The sequence below is a fragment of the Nothoprocta perdicaria genome, unplaced genomic scaffold, assembly GCF_003342845.1.
Source record: "Nothoprocta perdicaria isolate Ctin4 unplaced genomic scaffold, notPer1 scaffold_9, whole genome shotgun sequence".
Classification (NCBI taxonomy): domain Eukaryota; kingdom Metazoa; phylum Chordata; class Aves; order Tinamiformes; family Tinamidae; genus Nothoprocta; species Nothoprocta perdicaria.
Window position 1 is genome coordinate 7,754,265 of NW_020456198.1, and position 27,821 is coordinate 7,782,085.

Here is a 27,821-nt window from a genome sequence, read left to right on the forward strand (position 1 = left end):
GTGCCCCTTTTACCACGCTGCACAGTCTGCTGAGCACTGACTTGGCAAGATTGCCATTAAGAGCGACTCATTCCCCACGAGGACGTGGATGATATTGCTTCCAGAGAGAAAAAACACAAAGGCTTCATTTATTTATTTAAGGCTGTAGGGGAGTGGGGTGGGTTTTTTTTGTTTTTTGTTTTTTTTTTTTAAAGTAAACATCGTCTCAAGACATCCACACAGACTTAAAAACCACCCCATAGAAAATAATTTACATGAAACATCTCTTGTGAGTGAGCGAAACCAGTGGCTACTTCAGGCTGCAACAGTCAGTGGTGACCACAGCCAGGTCCAGCCCCCGTCACTGCAGTGCCAAGGAGCTGTCCCCAAGGACACGACATTCACCCCAGAACAGCCCATGCAGGTGGAGGGCTCCTGTCTCCCAGATGCCACTTTTGTGCCCAGCAGGTCATGGCCCTGGTTGGGGTGGCAGGAATAGGTCCCAGGCAAGAGAGGCTGCTGGGACTAAGGCACAGAGCAAAAGGACAAGGAAGGACCAACCCCAGCAAGGTCCCCTGACATCAGAGTAAGCACCACCTCTCTTGAGACCCTAAAGTTAATTGGATCCTACTGCCTTAAATCAAATGCTACAGGAAGTTACCAACTCACACAAAAGTTTTCATCCAAGTGACTGTGTGAACTACCAAAATGATGTGAAGGAGGAGAAAGGGGCTAGGAGGGGAGCCGAAGCTCAATGAGATGCTCAAGGTAACGTCTCCCCCTTCCCAAAGAAGGGCACAGTCACTGCCATCAGCCACAACCCGCAGCAGCTCCAGCCCCCGGGCAGGGGTCTCTGCTGCCCACAGTAGTGGTCTCCTCAGGAGGTGCAGAGGGAACGTTCCAGGGAACGGCAGCCCCAAACCACACAACTCTGGAGGTTTCTATTCCCAAATTTCCTCCATCCACACTTGCCTTTGGTTACTCCATCATCCCATCCATCACCAGTGCAAACTCAGGCACGAAAGTGCAGGCATTTTGCACAGAGCCTACGATCCAAAAATCAGGAATACAACTGCTGTCCAAACTAGCATCATTGCCCTTGACATCAGCTGCTACTCAATTAATGACCAGATTGTAAGGAGTGTTACCTCAACTTTGCTTCAGGCGGCTAATTAGCAAACAAATCAGTAATTCACTGGTAACAAGTGGTTTCTCAGGCATTATTGCTTCTGACAGGTTTAATTCGCCATTCCTTTTGGAAGGCTTCCCCAGGCAACGTCAGCCTCAATCCCACGTCCCTGCCAGCAGCTCCCCACTCAACACGGAGCAGCAGGAGAGGGGCACGAACACACAGCAGGAGAGAACTGAGCTCGGTCACCGAGTAATATCCAGGATATCTTTCCCAGCGGAAGCCAAGGGAAAGGAGGGAGCAAAGGCACAAGTAGTTCCCCATTTTACCAGGAACCCATCATCTAAACGCACAGTAAAACACTTTGAAACCCCGACAAATCAGTCTTGCTTCCAGCACAGTGCACGGGGCAATGCACAAGCCCCACGCTAAGGCCAGGGGGCAACTTCTGTTTTCACGATATTCTCTCCAATGGGGCTTGGAGCTGAAGGATTCCACGTGCTCTGCTACGCCGAGTGTGCTCGAGTCCCGTTGCGTCGGCTGCACAAATAGCCACGCGTTGCAAAACAAGCTGGATTTGCCCTGCCAACAAACCCCAATCTAAAAGCTTCATAATGGCATCATTACCACAGAATACAAGTGCTTTCCATGCAAAAATCGATAGCGATAGAAACATCCCTAATAGACTACATGGAGTCTTTGGCACCTCTGCCTCTGCTATTCCAGGCTGTGCTGTTCAGCTCTTAATTTTACAGGCTCCCTCGTTCTATCACCGTACCTTTGAAGAAAGGTTCTTGCAATTTTGAAAATATATATTAACGTTTTATACCCATTTTTCAATTCCAACAGAATTGCAATCTAGGCTCATTTGGACTGATTTATTGATTATGCCTCCTGATGCATGGGAGGAAAGCTGATATTGTGAACATTAGTTTAGAACATCATTTACTAACCCGACAAAAAAGAAGAAAGTCTTTTGTTTAGAAACAACATCTTAGAAAGAAGGTATGGCAGCGTGGTGACAGCGTGGTAGCTGATCAGGCTTCACCACATGGAAGAGGCTGAGCTACCTGCAACATCTGCACAACTCCACTCCACATCTCCGGCTTTCATTTCCATGCACCGTATTGCTAAAGCAGTAGGGAAATACACTGTGATTGGAAATCAATGCATCAGGAGGAATATTGCTTAATGATGGGTCTTCCCCAATGAGAAGGTGTTTAAGAACTGACCCATCTACTCTTTCACCCACTTCTGAAACAAGTTTGGGGAAACTCATGCTGTCATCAATTTCCCACTACATTTTAAAACCATAAGAAACTGCAAACCTTGGACTAATCCTTTTATTTGAAGACTATATGGAGCAAACTTACTATAGACAGGACAAACCAAGCACTGAGGGACTGGACTAGAGCCAAACCCTTCTCTTGTGAGGCCTCATCATTGCAGGGTACAAAAGTGCTCTGCCAAGATAAGGCTGCAGATGAGCTCCAAGCAGTAGGAGTCTTTTCTGCCCTAAAACTCTCAGATCTCTATTGCAACGGTCTTTAATTTCAACACTGAATTAATCATCTCTCTAATCTAATAATAGGAGAAATCCCAAAGCAATTTTATTTCAAAACTGTGTCTCCGCGCTGCATCTCCTTGGGCTTCCCCACTGTCCACATAACATCTATTTCAGAGCTTGACTGCCAGGCACAGCACTGGCAATCACAAGAGCTGGGGCCTTGCAAGAGATTTCAAGGTTAATAAACTCAAGTATCCCCAAGTAACTGTCTTTAAAACTTCCCAGATCTTTGCAACCAAGGAAGCAAAATAAAATTAAAGAGGGGTGAGGTGGAAAGAGGCATTCCTCTGTGTTCTGGGTCTGCTACCATTTAACCGAGGCCCCATCAATGCCACAAAATGCTGTGCAGTTTCCTAGGATGTTCATTTCCAGGAGTACTGTTCCCTGCAGACAGCCTATCCGGGCACGTTTCACCCCCTGCCCAAAAGGAGGCGGTTCGGTTGCCTGTTCCAGCTCCAGCTGGGGAGGATACCCACCACGCGCCACTTTCTCCACCACAACCCCCTTCAATCCTGATGCCCATTAAGTCTGAAGATCTTAGGACCATTCAATGGAACTCACAGATGGAAGGAATCTCTTTGGCAGCCAACGCTGGGCTGATCTCCACCAGGAGAGGACAGGGCCGTTGGTTACAGCCCTCTCGGCACAACACCCAGAGCAACCAGGCCCTTGGTTAGCGGTGTCGCAGAGGGCTCAGCAAACCACGAGGACAGCGCAGAGGGAAACGCAGCTGCAGAACCATTTTATCTCTTAACGGCTTCCTAATCCCCTCACCTCGCTGCTCGCTCTGCCTTGGGAAGCACCGAACGCTCCCCCCGGCCCACGCCGATCCTCGCATCCAAATATAACAGCTACAAAAATAAAATCAAAATAAGATAAACCCACCTTCACAAAGAAAATAAATCTAATTAAAAAAACAGCATTTTGAGAATAAATCAAGAGTGCCTGCGCTAAGCCATAACCTCTTTACTGATGGTTTTTTTCCTCTTTCCCCTTAACAGATCCAGGGACTGTAATAACATTTAATCCTCAGCAGCTAATCTAAATGTAACACTCAAAAGAAGACAAAGACAACGTAACAGAAAAAAAATTTGACCACTGCCTTTTGGGAGTGCTGCTTTATCCCCGGAGCGGGCGCATTAATAGAGCTTGGAATGAAATGCCATTTTATTCTCTGTAGCAGGGAGGGGATTAGCAAGTTGTCTTCTCTAAACCCAGTCTGAGTCATGGCTCTCTGAACACTGAGAAAAAGATGTGGAACGAAGTGAAGGGCGGAGAGCACCGGCTTTTTATTTACACGCTGCTTCTTTTGTGGGTGATTACTGATGTGCACAGTTTGCTAAACAGGCAAGGCTGAAGAAAAGAGTTCTAGGTCCCCAGACTTTAATTCGGTTGGTTAACAAAAGGGGAAAATAATAATGCACCGATTACAATAAAATCAGAGAGACAATATGGCCGTGGCAATGGTCCAATTCACAACAGCACGTAAGCAGCAAAGGCAAGGCGCTCGAGGTGCCGAAAGCTGCGGTTCCTCGTTGCTAGGATCTCCTTCCCAGGAGGAAGGAGCTGCTTGGACAGAGCCCAGAACAGCGAGGAAGGAGGTGGGATGGCAGCAGGACTGCAGAGACGGGAGCACGCGGGCTTCAGGTGAAGGGATTAGGAACAAAGTCCATCACGCGGGAAAGGCCGCGCGAGCAGCGAGCCTGGCAGGCTGCCTTGAAGGAGAACCAAGAGCTAATGCCCGTGTCAGTGATTTAAGATGAAGCTCGGCGCTAAGCACTTCACTCCTGCTGCTGTACAAATGGAGATAGAAAGGCTTACCTGCCTCCTCGCAGGCGGGCTGCGAAGGGTCACCGGCAAAAAGCACACGCAAGATTTTCAAGTCCTGAAATGCTATATAATCACTAAGGAGAGGAGATGGCTCATAGAACACTTAACCAGTTGTGCTGAGCTGTAGGTTTTGATAAAGGAATTAAGGAAGTCAATAAATGCCAAGAAAAAACTTCTTTTTTTGTTTCAGATATTTCTTATCTTTGCTGCAACATGGTCTCTGAAGAGCAGCCCCAGCTCAATCCCCCTCTTCCTCCTCAGATGCACAGAGGATGACAAACAGGGGCCAGACTGGTCTCATGAGTCAGAGAGGCAGCTCTGGGAGCCTGCAGTGAATTGGGGGGTACGAACAGAGAGGACACACAGGGAAGGCGCTGCCCTCTCCTCTTCAGGTGGAGAGGGGCCACAGTAGCTAGCACAGACAGACCTGCCACATTCACTCCTAGCAGGTCTACAAAACCCCATCCACGTTCCTCTGTGGTTCAGCTTGCTCTTCCCACCCAAGTCACTAGATCTGCATAAATTAGTCTTACCCAGCTTAGCACTTACTGGGCTTGTCTGTCTAATACGAAAGTGCAAAACAACATGAACAAACTATTCTTTCCACTGAATTCACAGCATCTTGTAATTTATTACCATAAACAAGCAGCAGCAAGTCTTGAATTTAAAAAGCCTAATAGGACGTTCTCATAACACACAAACTCTTCAAGTCTTACCAAGCAAGCAAGAATGCCAACATGAAAAGAAAGTCTCCCTCATTTGGCCCCAGAGGCGTCCTGACTCTTGCTTAAGGCACATGCACTCTCTGAGAGCATGATGTCCAACCATGATGAGGATCATGACCTGAGACGAGTGCGCACTGCACACTGACAAGGAAAAGAACAACCATTTTTCCTGCACGTGCATTATGGAAGGCCATTATCAATCCCAAATTGCACATTCTTGCACACAGCTCAGCAATGCTGGTTATTCCTGCTAATTTCTACTGTACCTAACAAGTTTCACTAGCCTCACACAGTTTGGCTCGTCTCAAGGCTCACCAGAGCCCTAAGCATCTTTTCACAGCAAAATTCCTGTGCCAGGGGCCTATTTGGGCCCTAAGGAGGGCAACCTAAGGAATTCGCCCATTTCTAATGGCTCGTGTTTATACAGCCTCAAAATAGGAGATGACTGTACAATAAGGCCAGAAGCCAGAGACTAACAGATGTTCAGAACTCAAAGAAAAAGAGAAAGGACCTCAGAGACTCCAAAACACATATGCTGGATCTTAAAAGAAAAACCATTAGCTAACATTTGCATTAGTCTCAGCCACTAACAGTTGCATTGCCATTACCAGGGGGTAACCTACATTACCAGTCTTCATGTTCATAAGGAACAGAGAAGAGGTCAAATTAATCTTAGGAACCCAATTTAAGATCATCACAGAGAAAACAGCAACAATCTGTAACAGCAAGTAAAAAATATGACCCAAGTTCACAACCTCTTCCTCCATGGTCCTGTAAATCAGTTACAGGTAGTCCCAACAACTGACCACAGAACTACAGAAGCAAATGCAGAGAAGACTGGAATGACTGCACACTGTCAAAGATTGATGTCCTGTAAACTTTGAAATTTTTATTCAAAACAGACTAATACTACGGAAAACTGGATGAAAACTCACACAATGTGTCAGCTGCGCTTTGCTTTGGCTTCTTTAGCAACTTACTGCTTGACTGTCCAAACAAAAAATGTGAAATTACAACGGGTTATTTGATGCTTTGACAGCCAAACACAATTTTAAGTAAAGACAGCACAATAGAATACACAACCCCACTACCATATTCATTGCTATTATATCATCTATTTATGCAATTAAGCACCATACAGCCTGGACCAAACCCAACTGGACTACATATGTTGCTACTCCAGTTAACTGCACGTTGGCCAACTGTTTACCCAACAGAGATACGTGTGCTTCTCTTGACTGTGTAATTGCTTTGGACTCATTAATATTAAAGAATTATAGAAAATATTTTTCCTTGGACAGCTGTTAGTGCATGTGGAACAATACGCTATATAACACAACTAGTAAATACAAGTGGAATTTAGATACTAAATATGCTGATGTTAAAAAAAAAATGATCAACACTAAAGGTCCTCTAATTATACCAAGTTGAGGAAAAAGGTCAGAAAAATCATTTCACCCGTTCTAGGAAAACATTCATTATAACTACACAGAAAAGATTTATGCTATTTACCTTTTCCTTCCCCGATCAATGGAAATTTTAAGTGATTTTTTCATACTCTCATGCCCTAGCCCAGTGCTTCAGTGTGTAAGCCAATATCCTAGGTCAACATTTGCAGAAATTAAACATGTTCCAGTGCCATTTTGAAAATCCCAGAAATCATTCGCGCGCATTTGCATTTTCTAGCCCATGCCATCCCGCTTGTTTCCCCTTGCCAAAGCTACCAAGTTTATCCCAAATTCTGTCAAGCTGGGCACCGGCATAGAGAGGATGCTCCCTGCAACCGCTCAGTCCCCAGCTCCCCGGCACGAGGCGGCTTCGTGCTCCGCGCGAGGGAATATCCTGAGGCTCCATGTAGAGCCCTGTGAAGCACAAGCAGAACTGCTGGAAAGAACAAAAAAGGCTTCTCACTTGATGGACTTCTCGGCGCCCGCGGCTGCCTCGTGGTACTGCGCCGACGTCAGCCTGTAGATCTCGGCGTTCTGCAAGAGAGAAGGCAACGCTGAGCGCCCGCCGCGCCGGGACCGCACCACCCCGTCCACGATTAACCACCGTTCCCAACAACAAACAGCACGTGCAGCTCAGAGAACACATCATAAAGGAAAAGCTAAAAAGTTTATTTAGTTTTTAGATTGCACCAATGCCACAACGGGCCCTGTGTTATGTACTTGACTTTCATGAAGGGAAAGCAGGGAGAAAAGGTCTCTAACAGCCAACCATCAGCTTTGATTATTTTGTTTTCCGCGTAACCACAATTCAAGGTGTTTCTAGCAGTAAGTTATTTTGAGGAGCTTTTTTGGGTTGTGTTTGGGGGGTTTATTTTAATTGCTGTGGAGAATCTTGAGAGTCACTGAAGCACAAGCATCAAAACTGGCTGCTAGCACTGGAAAATTCATTTTACATCTCACCGCTTTTACTTACGCTCCTTACTCCTTAAAAGAAAATTATGCAGCATGTTTCCCTCCTAACAATACAGGGAGGCATATCAGATATCAGTTAGGGCCCTGCCAAGGAGAGTCTGGAGTGTCTGGCTTCAGGGCTGGAGAGGGTTGCGCTGAATTCTCCGGAGCTGGCACAGAACGAGGGTTAATGCTCAGCCTCAGTGCATGGAGCTGGATGTGCAATTCCCTTCCCCTGCCGAACCTGCGGCCTCACCAAGCGCGACCGGCTCGAGGGACCCCGAGCTCCTTCGCTGCAAGGTCTTGTGTCTCTAACTGCTGATAAAGCTGATTTAAGCAAAGCCTCCGGACTTCGCACTAAAAAAGCTGCAGTTGCCTCTTTCAAAGCTCATCCGCAAGGCCCTCGGGCTGAAAAAGCACCTGCAAAAAATATGCAATCATCTATCATACAAAAAAGGTGACAAAGCGGTATCAAAAGGGAGGACAGCTATTCACTTGGGGCCGGTTCTAGCTGCTATCTTGCCTCTCCCCAGCCTTGGTCATTTTATACAGAATACCATTCTTGCCTTTCTTCATTTATTTTCCCGTGAAAGCAGCTGTGCTCCTGCACATGATGAGACTACCCGGATCGCTCAGCGGCTGCAAGGGGGAAGCGACAGATATAACTCAAGTTCTATTAGTGGTTTTGCCACTTGTGCAATCCCGGGCAAGTCTTTTCCATCTGCAATCAAGGGATAACAGCTGCCCCTCTCACACAAGTTGTGTGAAGCTGAGCTAATTGGGAGGTTTATTATGGTTTTCAAAGTCTCAACTTCAAGGTGCTACACTTCAGCATTTTATCTCTGGTGCCTCCATTTAAGTCACATACCAAAAAAGCCACAGAAGAGACTTTGCTTTTCTAAACTTTGACCCAAGAGACAGGCTTAAACTGACAAAACACGGATGAATAACCACTTCAAAACGCATTTTACCAACAAATTGCCGTTAATGTTTTCATTTACTTAGTTGTTTCACAACGGTCAAACTTCTGTGCTATTAAACCCATTTTCTTCCTTTCTCTAATGAAAAGTTCAGCTTTTAATGGAGCTCTTTTCTGTCATGTAAACAGACCTCATGACTTTCGCTCCCTGCTGTTACTTATTCACACATGAAACCACAAGACCTGTGCTCCATTAATTAAATTTGCCATTAAAAATTAAATAATGTGAATAAGTAGGTGTAAGCGTTATCTCCATGGGTTTCCTAAATCTCACCGTTTCTCCAATTACTTCCCAAGCAATTTTCATATTTCATACTGCCTGATTTCTCAGAGGGACAGGATTTGAGAGATCAAAATGAGAGAAAGCGGGAAAGAGGGAAAGCAAAGCAGTAAAATTAAACATTTTTCAGGCAATAGGAAGTGGCCCCGTCAGATACCATTAGCCTGCAGCACTTTGCAGCGAAACAGCAGCAGGAGAAGAAAACAGGAACAAATATGTTGTACGTGAGAGCCAGCACGAGGCTGGCATTTAACCCTCCTGAAGAAGGAAAAAAGGAGCCAACAGATTCATTAGCTGGGTTCTCTGCTGGTTAAGGTGGTTGTGGTAGGACCTTGTCTAGTTTATTAGAGATAGTTCAGCCCCTCAATAGCAGGGACAGCCGCAGCTCCAACATCAGCTACAAACGTGGATGGAGAGAGCCGGGAAAGGAAGGGGAATGCAAAGGCTGTGGCTCCTAAAGCGGATGAAAAGCATGAAATGCGGGCAAGAGAAAACCTGAGCGAAGCTGCAAAAGTCTCCGCGAGGAAGAGGGAAAGGAGCAGGGAGAGAGGCCTCAAAGGAATCACAAGGAACACAGCAGAAGGTGAAGATCAAGGAGGGGCTCAGAAAACGTTCAACTTGAAAATAAAAATTGCTCAGTTGTAGAAACAGCAAGGAAATGTCTTGGCACGCCATCGAGTTGTCCCTCTTGTTCTTAAATCAAGCCTTTCTTTCATCGTTCTTCACTCCTCCCAAACAAAACAAAAACGTCAAAGAAGCAGTATTTCCAAAGCCATGAATGAGTATTTTAAAGGTTCCCTCAAGGAAGAAAAAGAAAAATAATAGAGTTTTACCATTTAAACCTGAGTTGGCTCAACAAGCAGGCCTGTTAAACAGGTTTTCTTTGGCCTCTGGGCTTCTTCTTACCTTGGGAAAGGGGCACTTACTTTTGATCTGAACAAGAGCTAAATGAGGAGCAGACAAGGAAGGGCCCTTCGTGGCAGGTTCTGTGGTTGGGGCTCTCACTTGGCGACAGCACATTTCCAGGCTGCCTCACCTGTCCACATGGTGCTAGCTGCAAAGCTGCTTCATTTCAATATTTTAACCCCTTGCTCTGGCAGCTCGGGATATTCCAACAGCCTCCAAAAATCCAGTGTTTGCAAGTGATGAACCAAGCAAAAAACCATGTGTGCCCTTCCAAGGTCTTCAATGGGGCACCCATCCTCAAAGGCTGCTCAGCTGGACCAGCACGTGACACTCGCCTTAGAAACAGAGACTGATCCACCCCAAACCTTCCCAAGGTCCCTTAACTTTAATACTGCAATATTCCATCACAAAGCAAAACAGAGAACATTCAACAAAAATTACAACATGTCAATGTTGCTTTTAATTCACTCTCACAATATTTGATGCCTGAGATAAAATGAGAGCTCACAAAGGAAAAAGTGGAACATGAGACCTCAGCTATTATTAAATAAAGCTCCTGGCAATCTTAGTTGCAGAAGTAAGTTTAAAAACATGACCAAAGGACACCATAAGGACTCAAATAACAAGAGACAAAGAAAGAATGAATGAACCACCTAAAATGTTTCACTCCTCTCAATAAAGCTGAGCCTTAGGGGAGCCAACTTCAGAGCATCAGAGCTTTGTCATATGGGGACAGTGCTCTCCACAGAGGACAAAAACTAAACACAGCAACATTCATTTGAAGGATTTTCCCCTGCTATTAAATGATGGTTCATAGCAAATAATAAAAACAGAAGAAGCTATAAAAATACATAACTAAAGCTAGAAGACAAACCGAACCACCTTCTTTTACCCTGCTGCTTTTACAGCACATTTGATGCTTGCTCCCCATTCTTCCCCAATAAACACAGGACTGAAAATTCTCCTTCCAAAGCTAACCAGATTTAAAGCTACATTTGGGGCCATTTTACTTCATTACTTCCCTTTGCTGCAACCACACACACCAGCTCCTACACTCATTACTACCACTCTCTGCACTGCCAAGGTCCTTTCCAAACAAGACAGCAAAGAAAGCAAGAAAACAGCATACGAAGGAAGGAGTTCTCAGGGCTTGTAATTGAAGCATAAGAGAAATTGCTGCCAGCTCATTCTCACGTTGACATTAAACCACATTCCTTACAACCTCAGCAAAACACGGACTGCTTGCAGTAACATGTAAAACAGACAACAGAGCAACCTGAGTTAGAGGAACTAGGAATTAATCAAATTTTAGGGAAAACTCTTTACAGACATTAAGCAGCAGCAGCAAAATCTGTCATGGGAACATAGATTTCTTTGTCAGGTTAAGACCGGGTCAATAGATCAAAAGGTATTTGGATTTGAAGAAAAGAAAAATCACCGCAACTATCTTGAGATGTGTTGACACCTCGGAGCGCAGGAGCTTGTCAGCGGTCACAGTGCTAAAGACCCAAAGAGGATTACGAGCTGCTGAAGCTGCCAGCGTGGATGAGAGCGAGCGATGGCCCTGAGGAACAGGGCCGGGGATGGGACGGTGCCACCCGCATCGTGTCCCTTCCGTCCCCTCTCCCGTCTTCCGGCCAAGCTGCAAACGGGAGCCCCGCTCAAGCCGGGCTGCGTTAAAACGAGGAAACGTGTCAAGCACCAGGAGCAGGGAACGCCGCGACACGGGCAAGGAGAGAAGGAAAAGCAGAAGTTCCTGCTTCTCCATTAAATATCAGCTGGATGATGCTCCAATTGCTGTTTTCCAGTGATTCTGCAGTGAGGAACTAAGGCTGCCCGTGATCCTGATACCCAGCACGCGATGGCAGCCCCGCTTGCTCCATGCATGTCCATGCTCTGTGCACAGAGCTCCCACGTGGGATGGAAAGCTACGGAAAAATGACCGTGTGTGAGGCCTTGGGAATGGTACCTGCTCCTACTGCTGCTCCCGGGAATTTGCGGGCTGCTGGTTCACACGCACTGCAAGGCAGGTCATTAGTTCTGATCTCACAAGGCTCATGCAAACGGCTCCTAACGGCTCTGAAAAATCACCCCATCTCCTCGCACCCCTCCCCTGCACAGAGGCAGAGGAGCTGAACCATTTCCTTCACTGGGTGACTCTCTGAAACTGTTAAAAATCAACCTAAATAATCAATCTCTTCTGTCAGCTTTGGTCCAAAACAGGGAGTTGGGGAATTTCAGGACACAAGGCAAGAGCAACCTCTCCACCAGCAGACAGGCCTCCCAAGCTCCTGCTCAGCCTCCTTGTTGGAATCAGCTGCTATTGGGCTAAAAGACATCGCTACTGTTTTCTCATTCCCACCAAAAGCATAAAAGCTGATTAACAAGACAGAAATGTGCATATTGTGGGGAGCCTAGAAGCCAGGGGTTAAACTGCTTTTAGGGGAATTCAAATGTTTCATCTTAAAAGGTAACAGAAGGATGTTGCAAACAACTACAAACAAGTTGCTGATAGGGAAAAAATATTTTTATCCAAAGCCAAGATCTAAACACAGTTCTGCCGCTCACTGCTCATGTGTGGGTTCCGCCACTCTTCCCACGGGGTCAATAATAAAAAGAGAGCATCGAATTTGTGCCATCCTCTTCTTTCCTTTGGCAATAGGCAACGAGATCGTAAACTTTGGATTAAGAATCAGAAAAGCCAGAAAAAGGGCAACGTCCCCAGGAAGAACATGGGAAAGTTAAACCAGGCACGGATGGGAAAGTTAAACCAGGCACGGATGGGAAAGTTAAACCAGGCATGGGCAAAAGGACATTCCTGTCTGAACAGATCTTCTCAAGTCTACAATATTAGGCAGGGTTGAAGGCAGGATATTAATGCTGAGGTGCATCTAGACAGCTTTGCATAGCTGAAATCCCACAAAATACCGACCTCTGCAGAACAACTGGGAGGTGGATGAGGGAGAGGGGGAAGAGGAGCACAGCTGGGTTTGCCCTGGGGGTAACAAGCTGGGCACAAAGAGGCTACGCTACCTGCCCTAAACCGCACACAGAATCTAGGCTTCAGAAATCACAGAAGCTCCAGGCTTCCCAGGAGCAAGTCCCAGCTCCAGATCCTCCATGTGCTTTGGAAAGGGGCTACAATCGTGGATCAAGGCTGCACTCCAGAGTCAGAGCGTCTCTGGGAAGGCACCTGGAAAGAGTGCAGTTAAAACTGCAATATGTATCTTACGCTCTTGTGTGTGAAGGTCCCACACGTGTCCCACAGGAAGATGGTATCAGAAACTCTGACAGGAGCCTCACTGAAGGTGTGAAAACCCTCATGTTATTTTTGAGCCAGAAAAAAAGCCAATGACAAAGAAGGAGGAGACAAAAAAAAAAGCAGCACTCTATTTATATGAGGCTGCCTTAAAGCAGACTGTTCTGAAAGGCTGTAGTAAAACAACAGCACTTCTTTAAATACAAACGCTGGAAAGGAAAGTCACCTTGAAAGAGAAAGGCCACAAAGAGCAGGCAGGAGAGCCCGTCTTCCCGGCAAAGACAAACTCGGCAGCGCGGAAGGCCCAGGTTAAGGATTAAAGCGCAGAGGGCTCTGCCTGTGTCCCCTCCTTGCTGGGAATTGAATACGGGAGCTCAAAGCCCGAGCTGAGAACTCGCAGTAAACGCAGCTCAATGACATTGACAAGGGCAGGTAAACAGAGGCCCTGATCAAAGCCCAGGCCCGCCGGGAAGCCCGAGCCGGGCTCAGCGGCCGTGGGAAGGAGGCGCCCGCAGCTCCGGGACACGACGGAGCTGCTGATTCCCCACGGCCGGCACCGCAGCCCTGCTGCTCTCGAGCACCACGTGGGCCCCTCGGCGGATCCGCCACCGAGCCCAGAGACACGGATGGGCCTAGGGAGGAGCAGCGTGAAGGCAACGGCAGCGGCGCGACCTCTCCTATAGCAGGGAGCCAAGGAATGCGACACACGGGAAGCCAGGAGGAAGACAGAATTGGAGCGATCCGCAGCAGCAGAACATGCAGGGGATTGGAGAGTACCAAAAAAATGCATCACATCCATGCCCTTAATGGAAAGGGGGAATTGCAAGGGAGAGAGTCACTATAAGACAGGAAAAACAAACAAACACAAAGCAGAAGTAGACTAAAGCCTGCAACTTCCACCCCCTCCCAAGGTTTCTCCTCTAACCCCACTTGCAAATTACTCTGCCTGTGCAGTTTGCAGCAAATCAAGCTTCGCTCAATAACCCCGCCATACGCAGGGCTGAGAACCAGCCAACAAGCGATGATGAGATGAGATGTCCCCGCAATGATTAAGGAAAACGCCGACATCTCCCGGGTTACGCGGCCGCCTGTTGTCCCTTCCCCTCGGCGCATATGCGCCGCTGCGAGCGCCGTGCCGAAAACCTCTGAGATTCAAAGACTCATTTGGTTGACAAGGAGCCCGCGGATTCGCGGACAGATTGTCACACAAACTGTCAGGTTTTTAGAGAGACTATCAGACCTCTCTTTGCCTACGTTGTGGAGCACATCAAAGGCACAGAAGATGAACCAGACGCAGCCTGCACAGATCTGACAGAATGGTGGGTGTACATATTCAGAGTGCCGTACTGTACTGCTGGGGGGAGGGAGGTTTAATGTGAATAATCAGGGGCTGAAAGTTCCAGAAATGTGACAGTTTTTGGCAGCTATTCTCATCCTTGCATTTATTTATCTGTGAGAGAAACTGGCATACTAGAGACAAACTTGGAGAAGAAGAAAAATCGTATCAGCAGCAAGTTATTTTGCCGCCGCACTTTTTCTTTATTATTATTAAACCCGGGGCATTTTTCTGGAGATATTTGTACTTGCAGTCAGCGTTGCCTCTCCACGCTTGCGGCAGCTTTTTCCGTTTCCTCCCGTAGTAGAGTTTGGTTTAATGACTCCGTCCAGAAAGACTGTCAGTGACTGCAGGTCACTGTGCCCGGGGAAGGGAAGAGACAAATCCGCGCCCCGCGTCCCCTCCCGGTGCTCCGGAGCTCATTACTCAAAACTTCAAGCCTAAGTCATGGCTAATCAGCTGCCCTGAAGGCATAAGCCATACCAGGACAACCAAGCAGCGAAGAAACCACAATAAATGCATGTATATTAACCTGAAATGTTAGGATCTCACTTTTAAAATGGAGATAATGTGCACTTATCTCTCAGCGACTAGAAATTTCAGTTAATAAATACCTGGAAAAAGTTCCCCAGTTCAACAGCTCCAAAGTAGTCTTAGAAGATAATTTGATGTCCTTCTCCTTTATTAATAACGCTTAGATAACCGTCATAGACCAAGAATCTATTTGTTCTCACAACTGACAAAGTTATTAATTCTACTACAAAATGCTGGTTATTACTGAGAAATTAAAGTGCAAAATGAAATACCAATAATAAGAAAATGAATTAATTCAGACTCCTTTGCCCTGCCTTTACAATGCCACCACCACCTAACCTCCATCTCCGCTGCAAGGCATCAGCTGGTCCACAGAAAAAAACCCTAGTATCTTTTCATATTTATTTTTTTCCTATTCAAAATGAATTGAAATTCTCCACACAGCAAACAGAAAATAGCTCCGATGTTTATCCTAAGATAAAAAAAAGTCAAGGAGGACAAAGGGAGGGAGAAGGTAAAAAGGATAAGAAAGAAATCAGAAGATACTTGTAAGCAATTTCCTTTCCATCATTTGACAGTTTCACTCTCTCTGCTTTTAGTGATCCTCTTTCACGTGGGTTTTATAGAGGAGCTTTGTTTCTTCTGAAGAGGACAAGGCATTGAAGGTGCATCTTGGTTCCTGGCAAAGAGCTTGTGAAGTCTCTGAACAGAGACCGCTCGAACAGCAGGACCGCGAACCACCAACGAGGCAAGAGAGGCATTTTCGCCGCACAGTTATTGAGATGTAAATATATATTGCAGATATACAAATAAAACAATATTGTATTTTAAATAAATTTAAATTTTAAATAAATTTTTAAAGAAAAAAACTCTATCAGGCATTGAAGGCAGCCACACAAGTGCTCCCTTTCACTTCCCTAGCCAAAACTATCCCCAACTGTGGCACGCGGCATCACATGCAGCCTTCAACACCCTTTGGTCGCCACCAATTTAACATAATTTCATCACAAAATCCAAGAGGAGATGGAGAGGGAACAAAGGGCCTTCTCATTTTTGGCCCATTACAACGGAACAGGAAGCATTACTTACTAAAATTACAGCAGAGAACGCGTGTAAAACCTTGCAGGGAAGGTTTCTCAGCGCATCCTCGGTGTGTCACAGCCCCAGGCACAAGCCACATCTCCTCCCAGAATTTCATCTCCGGGCATCACCTCTAACAGAGTACTCCAAGCAAACAACCACAGCTTCTCTATAGGACTGAACGAAGAAGCAATAAATGCAGACTTAAAGCTCCTAAAAGAACTACAGCTGCTCATAGGAAAATACTGCCCATGGAGGGGGCTGCTGTAGCTTATAGACTGTGTGACAAGAAAGGTTTAGGAAAGAGGGTTTTAATCAGCCTATTTGGGCCTCTCGAAGAATCATTTTTTCCACCTATGTCTACTGGAGAAGACCATAAAAAACTCCCAGCCCTTCAACCAGGGACTGCTGAGCTCAGAAATCAGGTAATAGGAACACAAACAAGGAGATGCAATCATAATTTTGCTGGGGATGACAGGAAAAATATATATTTTAGCACTGCAGATCTGCAACAAAATCCTCTCAGTAGAACAAACTTATAACCTCGTCCTGTCCTATTTTCAAGTTAACAAGGACAAACTCTTCATTCCTGGCTGAGCTGCCCTCTACCTATCACAGGAACTGACAGCAAGGATGCAATTTTGTTGTTGTTGCTCTTGCTGCAACAAACTCTTGCACCAAAGTGCAGGAAGAGTTATCCTCTCCCCGCACACAAACTAAGGATCAGCCATCAGCAAGGAAGGGCTTTGCTGCTGCTCCTAACAAAGCTGCATCTGAAGGGATGACCTAAAGGAGAGAGGTCTCATATATCACTCAATCCCCCGAACTGCCATAGGTAACTTTGTGGTAGGCGACTGCGTTATGAGAACCGAAGTTAAAAATACTAATAACGACTTGAGGGAGCAGCTGGAAGTTCTGAGCTCGTTCCCATGTCCAGGCAGGCACACAAGAGAGCATCTCTGTACACCCAGATGAGATGCCTCCCCTCCAAAGGGCTACAGCCCAGCCACCTTGGAGCTTGCTGCACGTTCAGACAAATGAGATGATTCCTGTACACTGCATCGTAAGACATGTCCAGGGAGGAAGGAATCCAGGCGCTCCTGGAGCGACCCAGACACTTAAGCTCACAGTAACCTCGTAGGCTTCAAACTGTGTAAGCAAAAATGTGGTTCTTTATTCATAGCAGTGAGGGAAGGGAGACAAATTTTATTTTCACAAACTTCCTCTTGTGAAAAGACCTGAAGTGCAATAACTGAGAAGGAAAAGCTAGTTCTGCTCTTAAAATAACCTAGTTACTACAAGTCTTCTGGAATCAGAGGCTTAGCCTTTCCTCTCATTGCCTGCACTGCCTTCTCCCATCTCTTGCTCCTTAAGGAGTAGGTGGCCAGGGCTGCTGTCCCTGGCTCTGGGGACTCGTGTATATGCACGTCCCTATGTGTCTATACATACACCCCCTCAATGGCACTGCGTTTGCTGACGGCTACTCCCCTGGCGAGCAGGTAATGCAGGACAAAATGCTCTTCTCAGCACTTCCCAGGGTTGGACTCTACAGAAGGCAGCCCATTCTAGTGCCCAAGGTGGATGTTTATCATTCAAATTAAAAAGGGAAAAAGCCTACAAAACAAATTAGTCATTTTGTGTTTACCTGTAATGGGGCTAGGTTCAACGGGCAAGTCCTGTAATCTTGATGAGAGTCAAGGTGTTTGATGGGAAATCGAGATTGGGATCGTTTTTGGTGCAGCACAACGTGCAGCTAAACAACCAGCTCACTCAGAAAACCAAGCAAACAAAGAGACCATTAGATGTAATCCTGGGATCAGGAGGTTTGGCCACAGGTGAAACAAGCATCATTTGCGGTGGTTCAGGACCTCACAGCGGGCCTGGTGATGCAGGTGTATTTGAAAACATTAAAACGTGTTATTTACAAGCTACTTCTGAGTCATTCTACTCTCTTGGGATACTGCATTACATGTTCCAGAAATTGGAATAGTGTTTATTTATATGTTTCTATAGAATGACTGGTGGATGGGGAAAAACCTTCATAGAAGTAGCCCTAGGCTGTCATGAACCGCTTATTTACCACACCCTCAGTAAACTACTACTATTAGAAAAACACACATACACAAGCACTCCAGCCACTGCAAAGGCAGAGCAGCCACCACATGGAGTTTGGTCTCCCAAGCACTTAATTTCAGCACAAATTTGAGATGTTCTGTGAAGTCAGTCCAATTTATTGAGTCATTCCATGCCGTATTTCTTCATTAAAATCCACACCTGTGTTCTATAAAGACAGAACTAAAATTATAAGGACATTCTAACTAAAACTAGAACTAAGATCTAGGCATAAGTCACAACATTGACACTTCTTTCCATCCACATGTGGAAGGCCAAAACACTGTAGGAAAAAACAGGAAGCTCAGACTCCCCAAAGGCAGAGTTCTCAGCAAAGCAGAGCCCAGGAGCACGTGGAAGCTCAGTCCACCTCAAACGATTTGCAAGACCTGCAACACCCCAAGACGAGCACAAGTTTCAATCATCCAAATCCCCGCAGACACAACCTGCGGCCCAAGGTCTGGAACATATTTAATCAATTCACTCTAACGCTCTACAGTTTCATAAAATAGCCAATACTGCAATAACAGGGCCCCAAATTAATTGTACACTGGTCGGCCAATTACATGGAAACAACAGGCAGTGCTGCATGAGGGCAGTGTCGCTGATGCCAAAGCACAACCTCACTGCAGTAAATGGAGGCGAGGCTGAGCCCATCTGCATGTGCATGGGTGCCCTGCTCTGTTAGGAAAAGCAGCGCTGTTTTTACTGGTAACAGAGCTACCTGTGTATACAGACACATTTATAAATACCAGCCTGTTTACAAACAAACATGAAAAAAGCACAGAAAGGGAGAAAGCCAGTCTGAATTCTCAGACTATCAGAATATAACCGAATGAAAGAAAAATTGGGATGAATTTAAGAGGAGGAGGAGGGTAAAGTCAGAAGTATTAGTTCACAGAAAAAGCGTTCAAAAGAAATAGAAACACTCCTCATTCTGTTCTCTTTAGACTCGACAAATATTCTGGTTTTTTGCTCTAAGAGACAGACAGGATCACATTCTAGGGCTTTTTGTTCTGCCTTTAACAAGTCTTCATAGTGATACACTGATGAGACCAGATACCAGATTGCTATCTAAATTCAGCTGCTAAATTCAGTGTTAAGCCTCTAAGTTCAAACCACACGTTGCCACATTTATTTCACAAGTCGAGCCTGGGGATGGATTCCTCCAAGATGTAGCAGCCCAGAAGCATCATTTTTTTTTTCCCCTCCTCGGAAAAGGTACTCGAAATGCCAGGAAAACAAACTCACCGTCAAGGCGCTGGCAGTTCACCCTTCAGCACGCACGCTGCAAATCCATCCCTGCGCTAATCGAGCGGACCGAAAGGGAAGCAAACACTTAGTGGCTGTTTGCATAGAAGCTCCTTGTAATTGGAGGTAATGTAGTGCACATCAGGCAGCACATACCAAGGGGAACACAGGCACTGCGGAGCGGGCGAGCGGCAGCACCAACATCCAGCGCATTTTATTTACTCTATTATAAATGTTCTTGGAGTTCATCACATTACCAATCAATTTACCTGGTCTCTGAAAGCTGGGGTACTGAGGTAGATTAACTACTCAACTCCACAAGCTCTCAGCAAAACAAGCATTAACTGGCTGTACTGAGAAATTCTGTCTGCAAGGAAGCCGGCGGCAGCGAGGCAGGAAGGGCTCCATGCAGGGGCAGGCGCTTCCCACCCAACCTGGAAATGCTGCCTCCTCCGGATGCTGCCCAGCGCTTCTCCCATGGATGCTGATGGGAAGGAGAAATTAGGGAAGCGGGATCCCTTCCTCACCCCAGCGTGACATTCAACATCTGCGAACAGCTGAAAGAAGGAAGAGGACGGGAGGTCAGAGCTGCTCAGATAACTATTTTGGGGTTGTTCCTTTTTCACTCTGATCCTGTTCGGAAACTTTCCTCTGTCAGGGTGCAGAACTGGAGTTTTCGCCCTGCACGAGACTCCCCCGTTGCCTGGAGGGGACGGTCCTCACGGAGCCACAGGGAGCCCGAGCAATGTGAAGTGATCTGCGTGATCAGGGAGAGGCTTATCAGGCTGGTGCAGAAAACTCCACTGGAGATAATTCTTCTTGTGCTCAGAAGATTAAATCAGCAGCTCGATGAACTGGGTGCTTCATTATACTGCTCCACTGGCCTGAAAGGAAAACTGCTTTTCTGGATCTTAGCTGCTACAGACTGACACAAAGCCACGCGGCTTCTGTGGAAAGAAAGGTCTGGATGGGCCGGGGGAAGGCGGAGAGAATTCAGCAGATTAGGTGAGAGGAAAGAAATGAAAGATTGTATGGCCTAGTAACAAAAATACTTGTGGAAAGAATATACATTTTTTAAGCACAGAAGTTCATTTCAGGTTGGCTGTCCTTCCTCGGAGCACCTCGACGTGTTTTAGGGAGCAGTAAGTTAGTGACCGGAGGCAGCCGACGCAGCCAGCACAGGCAGAGCCATCGCCCACACGCAGCCCGAGCACGTGTGACAGGCCGCGTTCCTGGGAAAGTAAATGGTGGCACCGACACCTCCCAAGGCACATCAGCCGAGTCCCCAACCCGCAGCGAGAGGGCAGGGGGCTCCGTCCGACACAGACACCTCCTGCCGAAGGGAAAACCGGGTCGGTGAGAGCCCCTGGTGTCACAGGGACACACGGCCACCCAGGCACCCCATGCCAAGGCACTGGCTTGTTCTTTATCAACAAAAGTCACCTTCAGTCTTTGTCAAGGGACATCGGTTTGTTCAACCCCACAGAACATGTTGAAAACTCATCACAAAGACCCATCGAGAACACAGTATTTCACCCTTTTTTTCTCTAGCGCGTTTTTTACTTCCTCTGGTAAGATTTTTGTTGAGATGGTTACTGTTGAAAGCACGGGGATGACACGGGATTCCAATGCAGGGGTGACCTTGGTGCATCACAAGTGGGAGACTGCTCCAGAAACAAGGATCAAGACCAATAAGAACAACAAACAAAAATAAGTTCGCCTTTCTCCCATTCTTTACACATCCTAAATGCTTTACAAATACCAATTAAATGCTAAGTGCAAGGGCAAAAAGAGATTAATTTAAACAAACCAAACAAGGTGAATGCCACACACAAAATTACAAGATTTGTGAAGCTAAGCAGAAGAAAAAGGTGCAGTCAATCTTATTAATAAAAAATGCTATTTGTTTAACGCATTCTTTTCCCACTTGCAGAAATACACCACGGCTTACGAATACCTGCTCTGCTCCTCACTGTTCTGAAAAACTACAAGCGGAAAGCGTTGCATATTAATGTACCCACCGCTCACAGCAGTCCGCAGCCTCCTAATAAAAGATAACGTGGGAGCTGGAGCTTAGGAAAATCCAAACAAAGAAAAGAATCAATCTATAGCAAGGAGTTTCACTTCAGCTGCCAAGATTACCTTCAGCCTCTCTGCTGCTTTTTACCCTTTTTCAATGAGCTATCCATATTTTGCTATACTGTAGCACTGCCCTTAACCTTTGTCAGGTTAGATCAAAGAAAAGAGGTCAAACAGCAGGAGGAATCAAGCAAATATTTACTTGAGAGAAAGCAGACAACTTATACGCTATGTGAAATCCACTGGTATCTGAAGGAGTGCAGGAGAGGCTGCATTTCTTCCTTATGATACTTCAGCAAGGAAGTTCCTCCTATTTGGAGGAGGCAGGACACACATACAGAATACAAATAACTTAATACAAATTCCAGCTCTGAACAGTACCTATGTTAACTGTTCTACAGTACCCAGCTCCCTCTCTTCTTCCCCTCGCTACAACACAGAGCACCAGCTTAAGCTTTTCAAATTGTGTTTCTATAGTTTTCTTGCAAAAGCTCAGGCCCAACTCTCATTCTGTCTACCTGGATAAATACAGGAGTACAAAACGTGCTTAACATCAGTTAAGCCGAGACCTACTTTTTGTGATAGAGAGAAAAAAAAAAAAAAAAAAAGAAAAAAGCCATATACATACACAGAATTACACAAATAAGATGCATAATTACTTAGTCTTGTGCTCAATGCACTGCTTCCAACTCAAGAAGCTGCTGAGGTCCCATCCAGGATTCCTCCTTAGAGAAGACCTATTTCCCGGGAATTTCTGATTACCAACACAACATCCCAATACAGAGCAGGTTTCTCAGGTTGCAAGCAACCTGAGAAACCAACTTCCCTGCCCAACATGATGAGCAACTAGCAGAAAGCAGGGAAAATGATGGACAAATACACGGAAGATGAGAGACATATACATGTTATTAGGGAATAAACGGAGAACCAGAGAACAATTCCGGCTACAGTGGCAAGGCTACCGTATAAATGTTTGGTTCACCTAAATCCTGAACACTGCTGGTGAAGTTCTGGTCCCTACTTCTCAAAGAAGATTGAGTCAGGGTGGAAAAGTTTCAAAGATGGACAGCAAGGATGAACTAAGTCTGTAAGTGACCTAAATGAAATTAATGGAATCTCTTTGAAAACATGCAGAAGGACAAGTCTGTTCAAACAATATATAGCTGAGATGAGGACCTGTCTGCTACAAAGTGAGTTCAAGAGAAAAGTGGACAACCTGATGCAGAAGGAACCCACTGAGCAAACACTCTGCAATGTCAGGACCTATGGGAGCCCCAAGTGGCCAGCGGCTGGGAAAGCATTTGGGGCCGCTGTCACAAGCACTCGCACTGTTTTTGGGCAGCCCCTGGCACCCACCTCTAGTCAGGACAGTCAGGAACAGGGCATGGAACTAGGAGTGTCTCTGGAGAGCCAAGGATGGCTGCCCCCAGCCCTGCCTCCTCCAGTGCTTTAGCAGAGACCTAAGAAATGCAAAAGCCAAGTTACCCACACGGGGAGGGTGCGGGAAGGAAGAAGAGAGCATCCTTCTTGAACCCACAAGTGATGAATCTTTCTGCTGAAACACTGAAAATGATTAAAATACGCACCCTTTGCCATGAAAATATTAATAGAAGAGAATGATAGAGAAAGTGAGTTTAAGCTCTGTTTGAAACAAGGTATACCCAGAGCTCACCTCATGTAAAACTAAAGGCAAAATGCTTTTAGCATTTTTATAGCTTTACTGTTTCCCAACACCTTGCCCTCCCACTATAAGCTATTCCATCTTACAGATGGAATAACGGAGATAGATGGGCTAAGTAATTGTTTCAAACTCCCGAAAGAGAAACAGCTATTAGAAAATGAGAAGTTTTCTGCTTCCACTTGTGTGCTCTGTCCAGTAGATTACAGTGCTCTGTTAGAGATTACAAAATAAAGGGATAATGTATTCACACAATCTGCTGCATTCAAGGGAACTACCGAGTTCAATTGTGGTCAATACATTTCCAAGACAGAGCAGCAAGGGGAAAAGGGCCCCAAGACAAACAAGTAGAATGAGAAACCTCTGAAAATCGTTCACACAAGCAGAGGCTGAAAAGGTGAGGATTGCTTAGCTTAATGGAAAGATAAAAGAGGGAGCCAAGGAGAAGACTACAGATAACCTGTAACAAACAATTCTTTTTATCCCTTTCCTATCAGAGATATTAAATGAAAACAAGTATTGGAAAGTGGTAACGAAAAAAAAAAGAAAAAATATGCTTCTATAGTTAACCTATGGAACCCAATGCTACATGATACTGAGGCAAAGAGCTAAACAGATTTCAGAAAAAAATGGCTATGACATTTAGATGGACGATGAAAGTTACCCAAGTTCCATGACAGTGAACAAAAACACTGATAGGAGATAAATTCTCATGCAGGAAGCTATGTGGCAGCCTCTGACTGATAGTTCTTAGGAAGACACTTTTCAAGGCTGTGCTCTGAAAGTTTTTCTTCTTCTTTTTCTTTCTTTGTTATCTTCCTTTGAAGTCTTTGAGAACTGACCACTTTCAGAAGAGATAGGACAGTCTCGTGTTTGATCCCATGAGGCAGCTACTATGTTCTAAGAATTATGATCCTCAGATGTAACACAATTATTCTTAGCATCCTACCAGGAAGGTATTTAATTCTTTACATCAACAGTTAAAGAAGCATCTTTCAAAAGCTAATCTGTAAGTCTCTGCTTTCAAATCCTGTCATCACGCAGAAACGGGGACCAAGTCTAACCAAAGGGATGAACAGGCACCAAAGAGGAGGAAATTCCTTGTTCCTTAGGAGATATTGAGACTTTTTACCTCCACAATGAGCCAATATTTTAATTTATCTACAGTCCAGTGCTGACAAACAACTAAGTGACCCTACACCAAGTGACCATCCCATCTGAAAGCAGACAAGGAAGCCAAACATCTTCCTCAGAGCTCCTCAACCCCTAAAGATGCCTTTTATATACATATATATGTATATTTACACACATACATACATATATCTTTATATAAAGAGAGATTATATACACACGTTCAAGTATATACACACATATATATACACACACACACACACGTATATGGAAATACATAAAGAGCCCGAGTTGGAAGATTTTAGAACAGTGGCAGAAAAAAATAAATAAATAAATGTCAAGGTCTGTGTGTATTCAACAAATAAAAGCAGAATTATATAAAAGCAACAGCTAATAAAAAAGATTGTTCGGTGCTGTGTTTCCCATCTTTCCAACCATTACAGGAATAAAATTATCCACGGAGAAGATCGAAACCCTTTTTCAAAACTAATACAATTAAGCTTTATTACACTGTTTCAAGCACATTTCTCTCCTCTCCCTTCCAGCTCCCAGTGCCTCCCACTCCAATCTACACCAACCATTGGAGGCATCCGTTATTACCAGCAAAACGCTAGTGTTTAAGGGTCAGAAAACATCTAGTGTTTCAAGAGAGGAAAGAAAACCTGTCCTTGTCATCAGCTTGCTATTGTACGAGCACTAGAAGGAAGCTTCCATGCATTGTCATTTGAATAGATGACACCTTATCCCGAGTGAAGATCCTGCACTAAAACACTCATCACATAGTTGAAAAAGTTACTGTGTAGCAGGAAACATGGATGTGAAAAGGGAAATAGAAAATTCAATACAAGACTTTAAAAGGAGGATAAAGCTGCCTGGTCAAACTGCTCCCAGTGTCCATAGAGGACAGACACACATACAAATTTTCCCTGCGGTTTCCGCTTCATGAGACTAAATCTGGAAAGAAGAACATAATAGAAGCACACAGCGTGAGAGCAAGAAATTGCAAAAATTCCCTTTGCGTATGAACATATGGACAACTGTGATAATTAGAACGATAGCTGCTAGATTGTTTGCAATTTCACTGAACAATCCCCATTATCTAGAAATAGAATTTAAAATCTGAACGCAACATTGAGTGGTAGATTTAATAGTTTATTTTTTAATGAAATGTATGGATTAAGTTTTGCAAAACTATATCCTGTGAAATTGCTCATGGGCATGTTCTACCATCAACAGTTTTGGGGGAAAAAAGTGCTGCATGGACAAGCATGCAGTAGCAGAGAACGAAAAGGGGCACAGGATGTACAAAGAGCTGCTCAGCATTTCTAACCCGTAATTTTCCAGTGTTCCATATTCACCATTGTGCTTCATGTCGGTAGGAAAGCTGACCGATTTCTCTCTTTATGATCCACCTTTTTCACAGCTTTTCCTTTCTTTTTAGTCATATAACACAACTACGAATCAGACCTCCTGACAGGGAGCTGCGTACGTCTAATTGCTTCAAATTGGAGAAGATTATTCTCCACATTTATTAAAAAATAAAGACTACTTAAAACGTTATTTCATTTTGCCAGGAAGTGAAAAACGCATTAGTTCATAAGGAACAGCATGGCTGCTCCTATTTTTATGGCATCAATTTTTAAAAACTCATCATGGTAAACAATTAAACAGAGAAGCAAATCCCACGTTTAGGGGAGAGATTCAAATCCCTAAATGGATTTTAAAGGTCATTTCAGGCTTAAAAGATGCTTGACAGTGTCTCTTTAAATCACGTTCATTTCAAAGGCTTATCCAGCAAGAAGCAGACTGTGCTCTGCAGCTACAGACTTTGAACTGTTGGGCTCCCCAGAGAAAAATTAATAATACAACTTTAATTCATATTTATAGCAAGGTTTATGTTTTTCTTTTGTTTTAAATTTAGCACAGGAATTTTAACAAAAGGAATAAAAAAACAAGGCAAACTTAGCTTTCACCTAAACTCCATGGTGATAAAGTTTTCTTTTAAGCTACCCAATTAAAACCACCTATTTTTAAAGTGTGCATTGTTTAAAATAGTTGGTTCATACAGCTTTTTCATGTAACTATGTAAAGGCAGGGGAAGGATAAATAACAAGGAGGATCCACTCGAATGTGTGTGCAGTCCCATGGGCTTTCAGAGGCCACAAATGCAGGAGAACTTGCTCTCACCTTCCTCTCGATGCGGGCCAGCTGCTCCTTATAGAAGGCTTCTTGTCGCTTCAGTTCTGCCTCCCTGCCCTGCAGCTCCACAGCCTGGGAAGAAAACCAGGACAGGGCTTCAGTGAAAAAAAGAAATGAAAGGTGTAAAGGCGGGGAAAGACAGGATGCACAATGGAAGGAACTCTCAAAATCCGGGTTGTTCCAGGCTGGTATGTGGGATTTCTCTACTAGAGCTTCAAATCTTCAGTACTTTGGTTCATCTTGGACTATTCCCACAAGTCTAAATTATTCTAATTAGTATCATACTTAAACTCATTACCTCATTTTATTTCTTGTTGCTAAAATTTAAAAAAAAAAATCTAGTGCTGGGAAGATGACCGTTCTGGACCTCCCTAGTGCCTCCTTCAGAGCTGTGCGCTATCCAAGCTTATGGTACCTTAAACGCAACCCCAAGCGCTCTCTTCAAAAGCACTTGCCTCTTGGAGGGTCAAAAGGCTCCTACAGATTTCATACATTCCCTGTAACCACGAGGTCAATCTCAGATGTAGGTCTGTATTACAATATAGAGATGTATTCTCACTGAAAGTGTTATGTGCTTTTGTGCCCGTACTTTGGAGCACAGTGACGACCTGCACACTTGCTGGGCGAACACCCTCAGCACCCCCGGGGCAGTGCTGCCCAAACTGGGGTGGAGAGGGAACAAGAAAACCTCCCTTTTCTTCTGGCTGAAGTACAAGCTTGACACTTCCCAAACAGCAAACCTGGTAGGCAAACACTTGCGTGAAGTAGTTCATCAGCTAGACAGTACTCAAGGAAAAATATATATATAGTTTCTGTGGCTACAGCAACAGTGTTTTCCCTTTCAGCTCTTTACAACTGGCAGCATTTCACTGCATTCCCATCCCCAAATCATCCCCACCCCCAAACTGCTCTAGCATTAAGTAAATACGGCATTGATGCAACTAAAATAGACTTCTCTTTAAAGCTCACACAAGACCTTGCAACACCAGCCCGACCAGCCTGCTTAACACGAGCACAAACCCTTCTAACCCGCAGCACTGCGGTAGCACTGCTTTTAAGTCTTAATGATGTTGGTACAATCATAGAAATGCTGGTCCAATATGATTAAGCAGCTGGGACAGAGACATCCCTGTAGGCTCAGACCTGCCATTTTATGGCCATCAGCCATTGTTAATGAGAAAAATTACATCTGAAAGTAAGTTGCTGCACATTTCCTTCTTTCTACTCTCCTACTAATGGAAATATGCTGGTATAATAGGGCTAAGCAGAAAAGATTAAGCTAGGCGGCCAGGGATGCTTGATGAGTAAGCAAATAGATTCAAAGTGCACGAAACCTGGGAGCCGAGTGAAAAGGGAAGGTTTTTCATT

The 27,821-nt window shown here is 45.0% G+C and overlaps 1 protein-coding gene across 3 annotated transcripts in view; it reads right to left on the reverse strand.

The window, feature by feature from the left end:
* The window catches only part of CHCHD6 (coiled-coil-helix-coiled-coil-helix domain containing 6), a 95,741-nt gene that overhangs the window by 37,187 nt on the left and 30,733 nt on the right, over positions 1–27,821 (reverse strand). For all 3 annotated transcript variants that reach the window (XM_026052495.1, XM_026052494.1, XM_026052496.1), the window contains 2 exons: positions 26,442–26,525; positions 7,142–7,212 (listed from right to left, as the gene is read on the reverse strand). In XM_026052495.1, the coding sequence (XP_025908280.1) occupies positions 7,142–7,212; positions 26,442–26,525 (155 nt within the window). The remainder of the gene's footprint in view (positions 1–7,141; positions 7,213–26,441; positions 26,526–27,821) is intronic.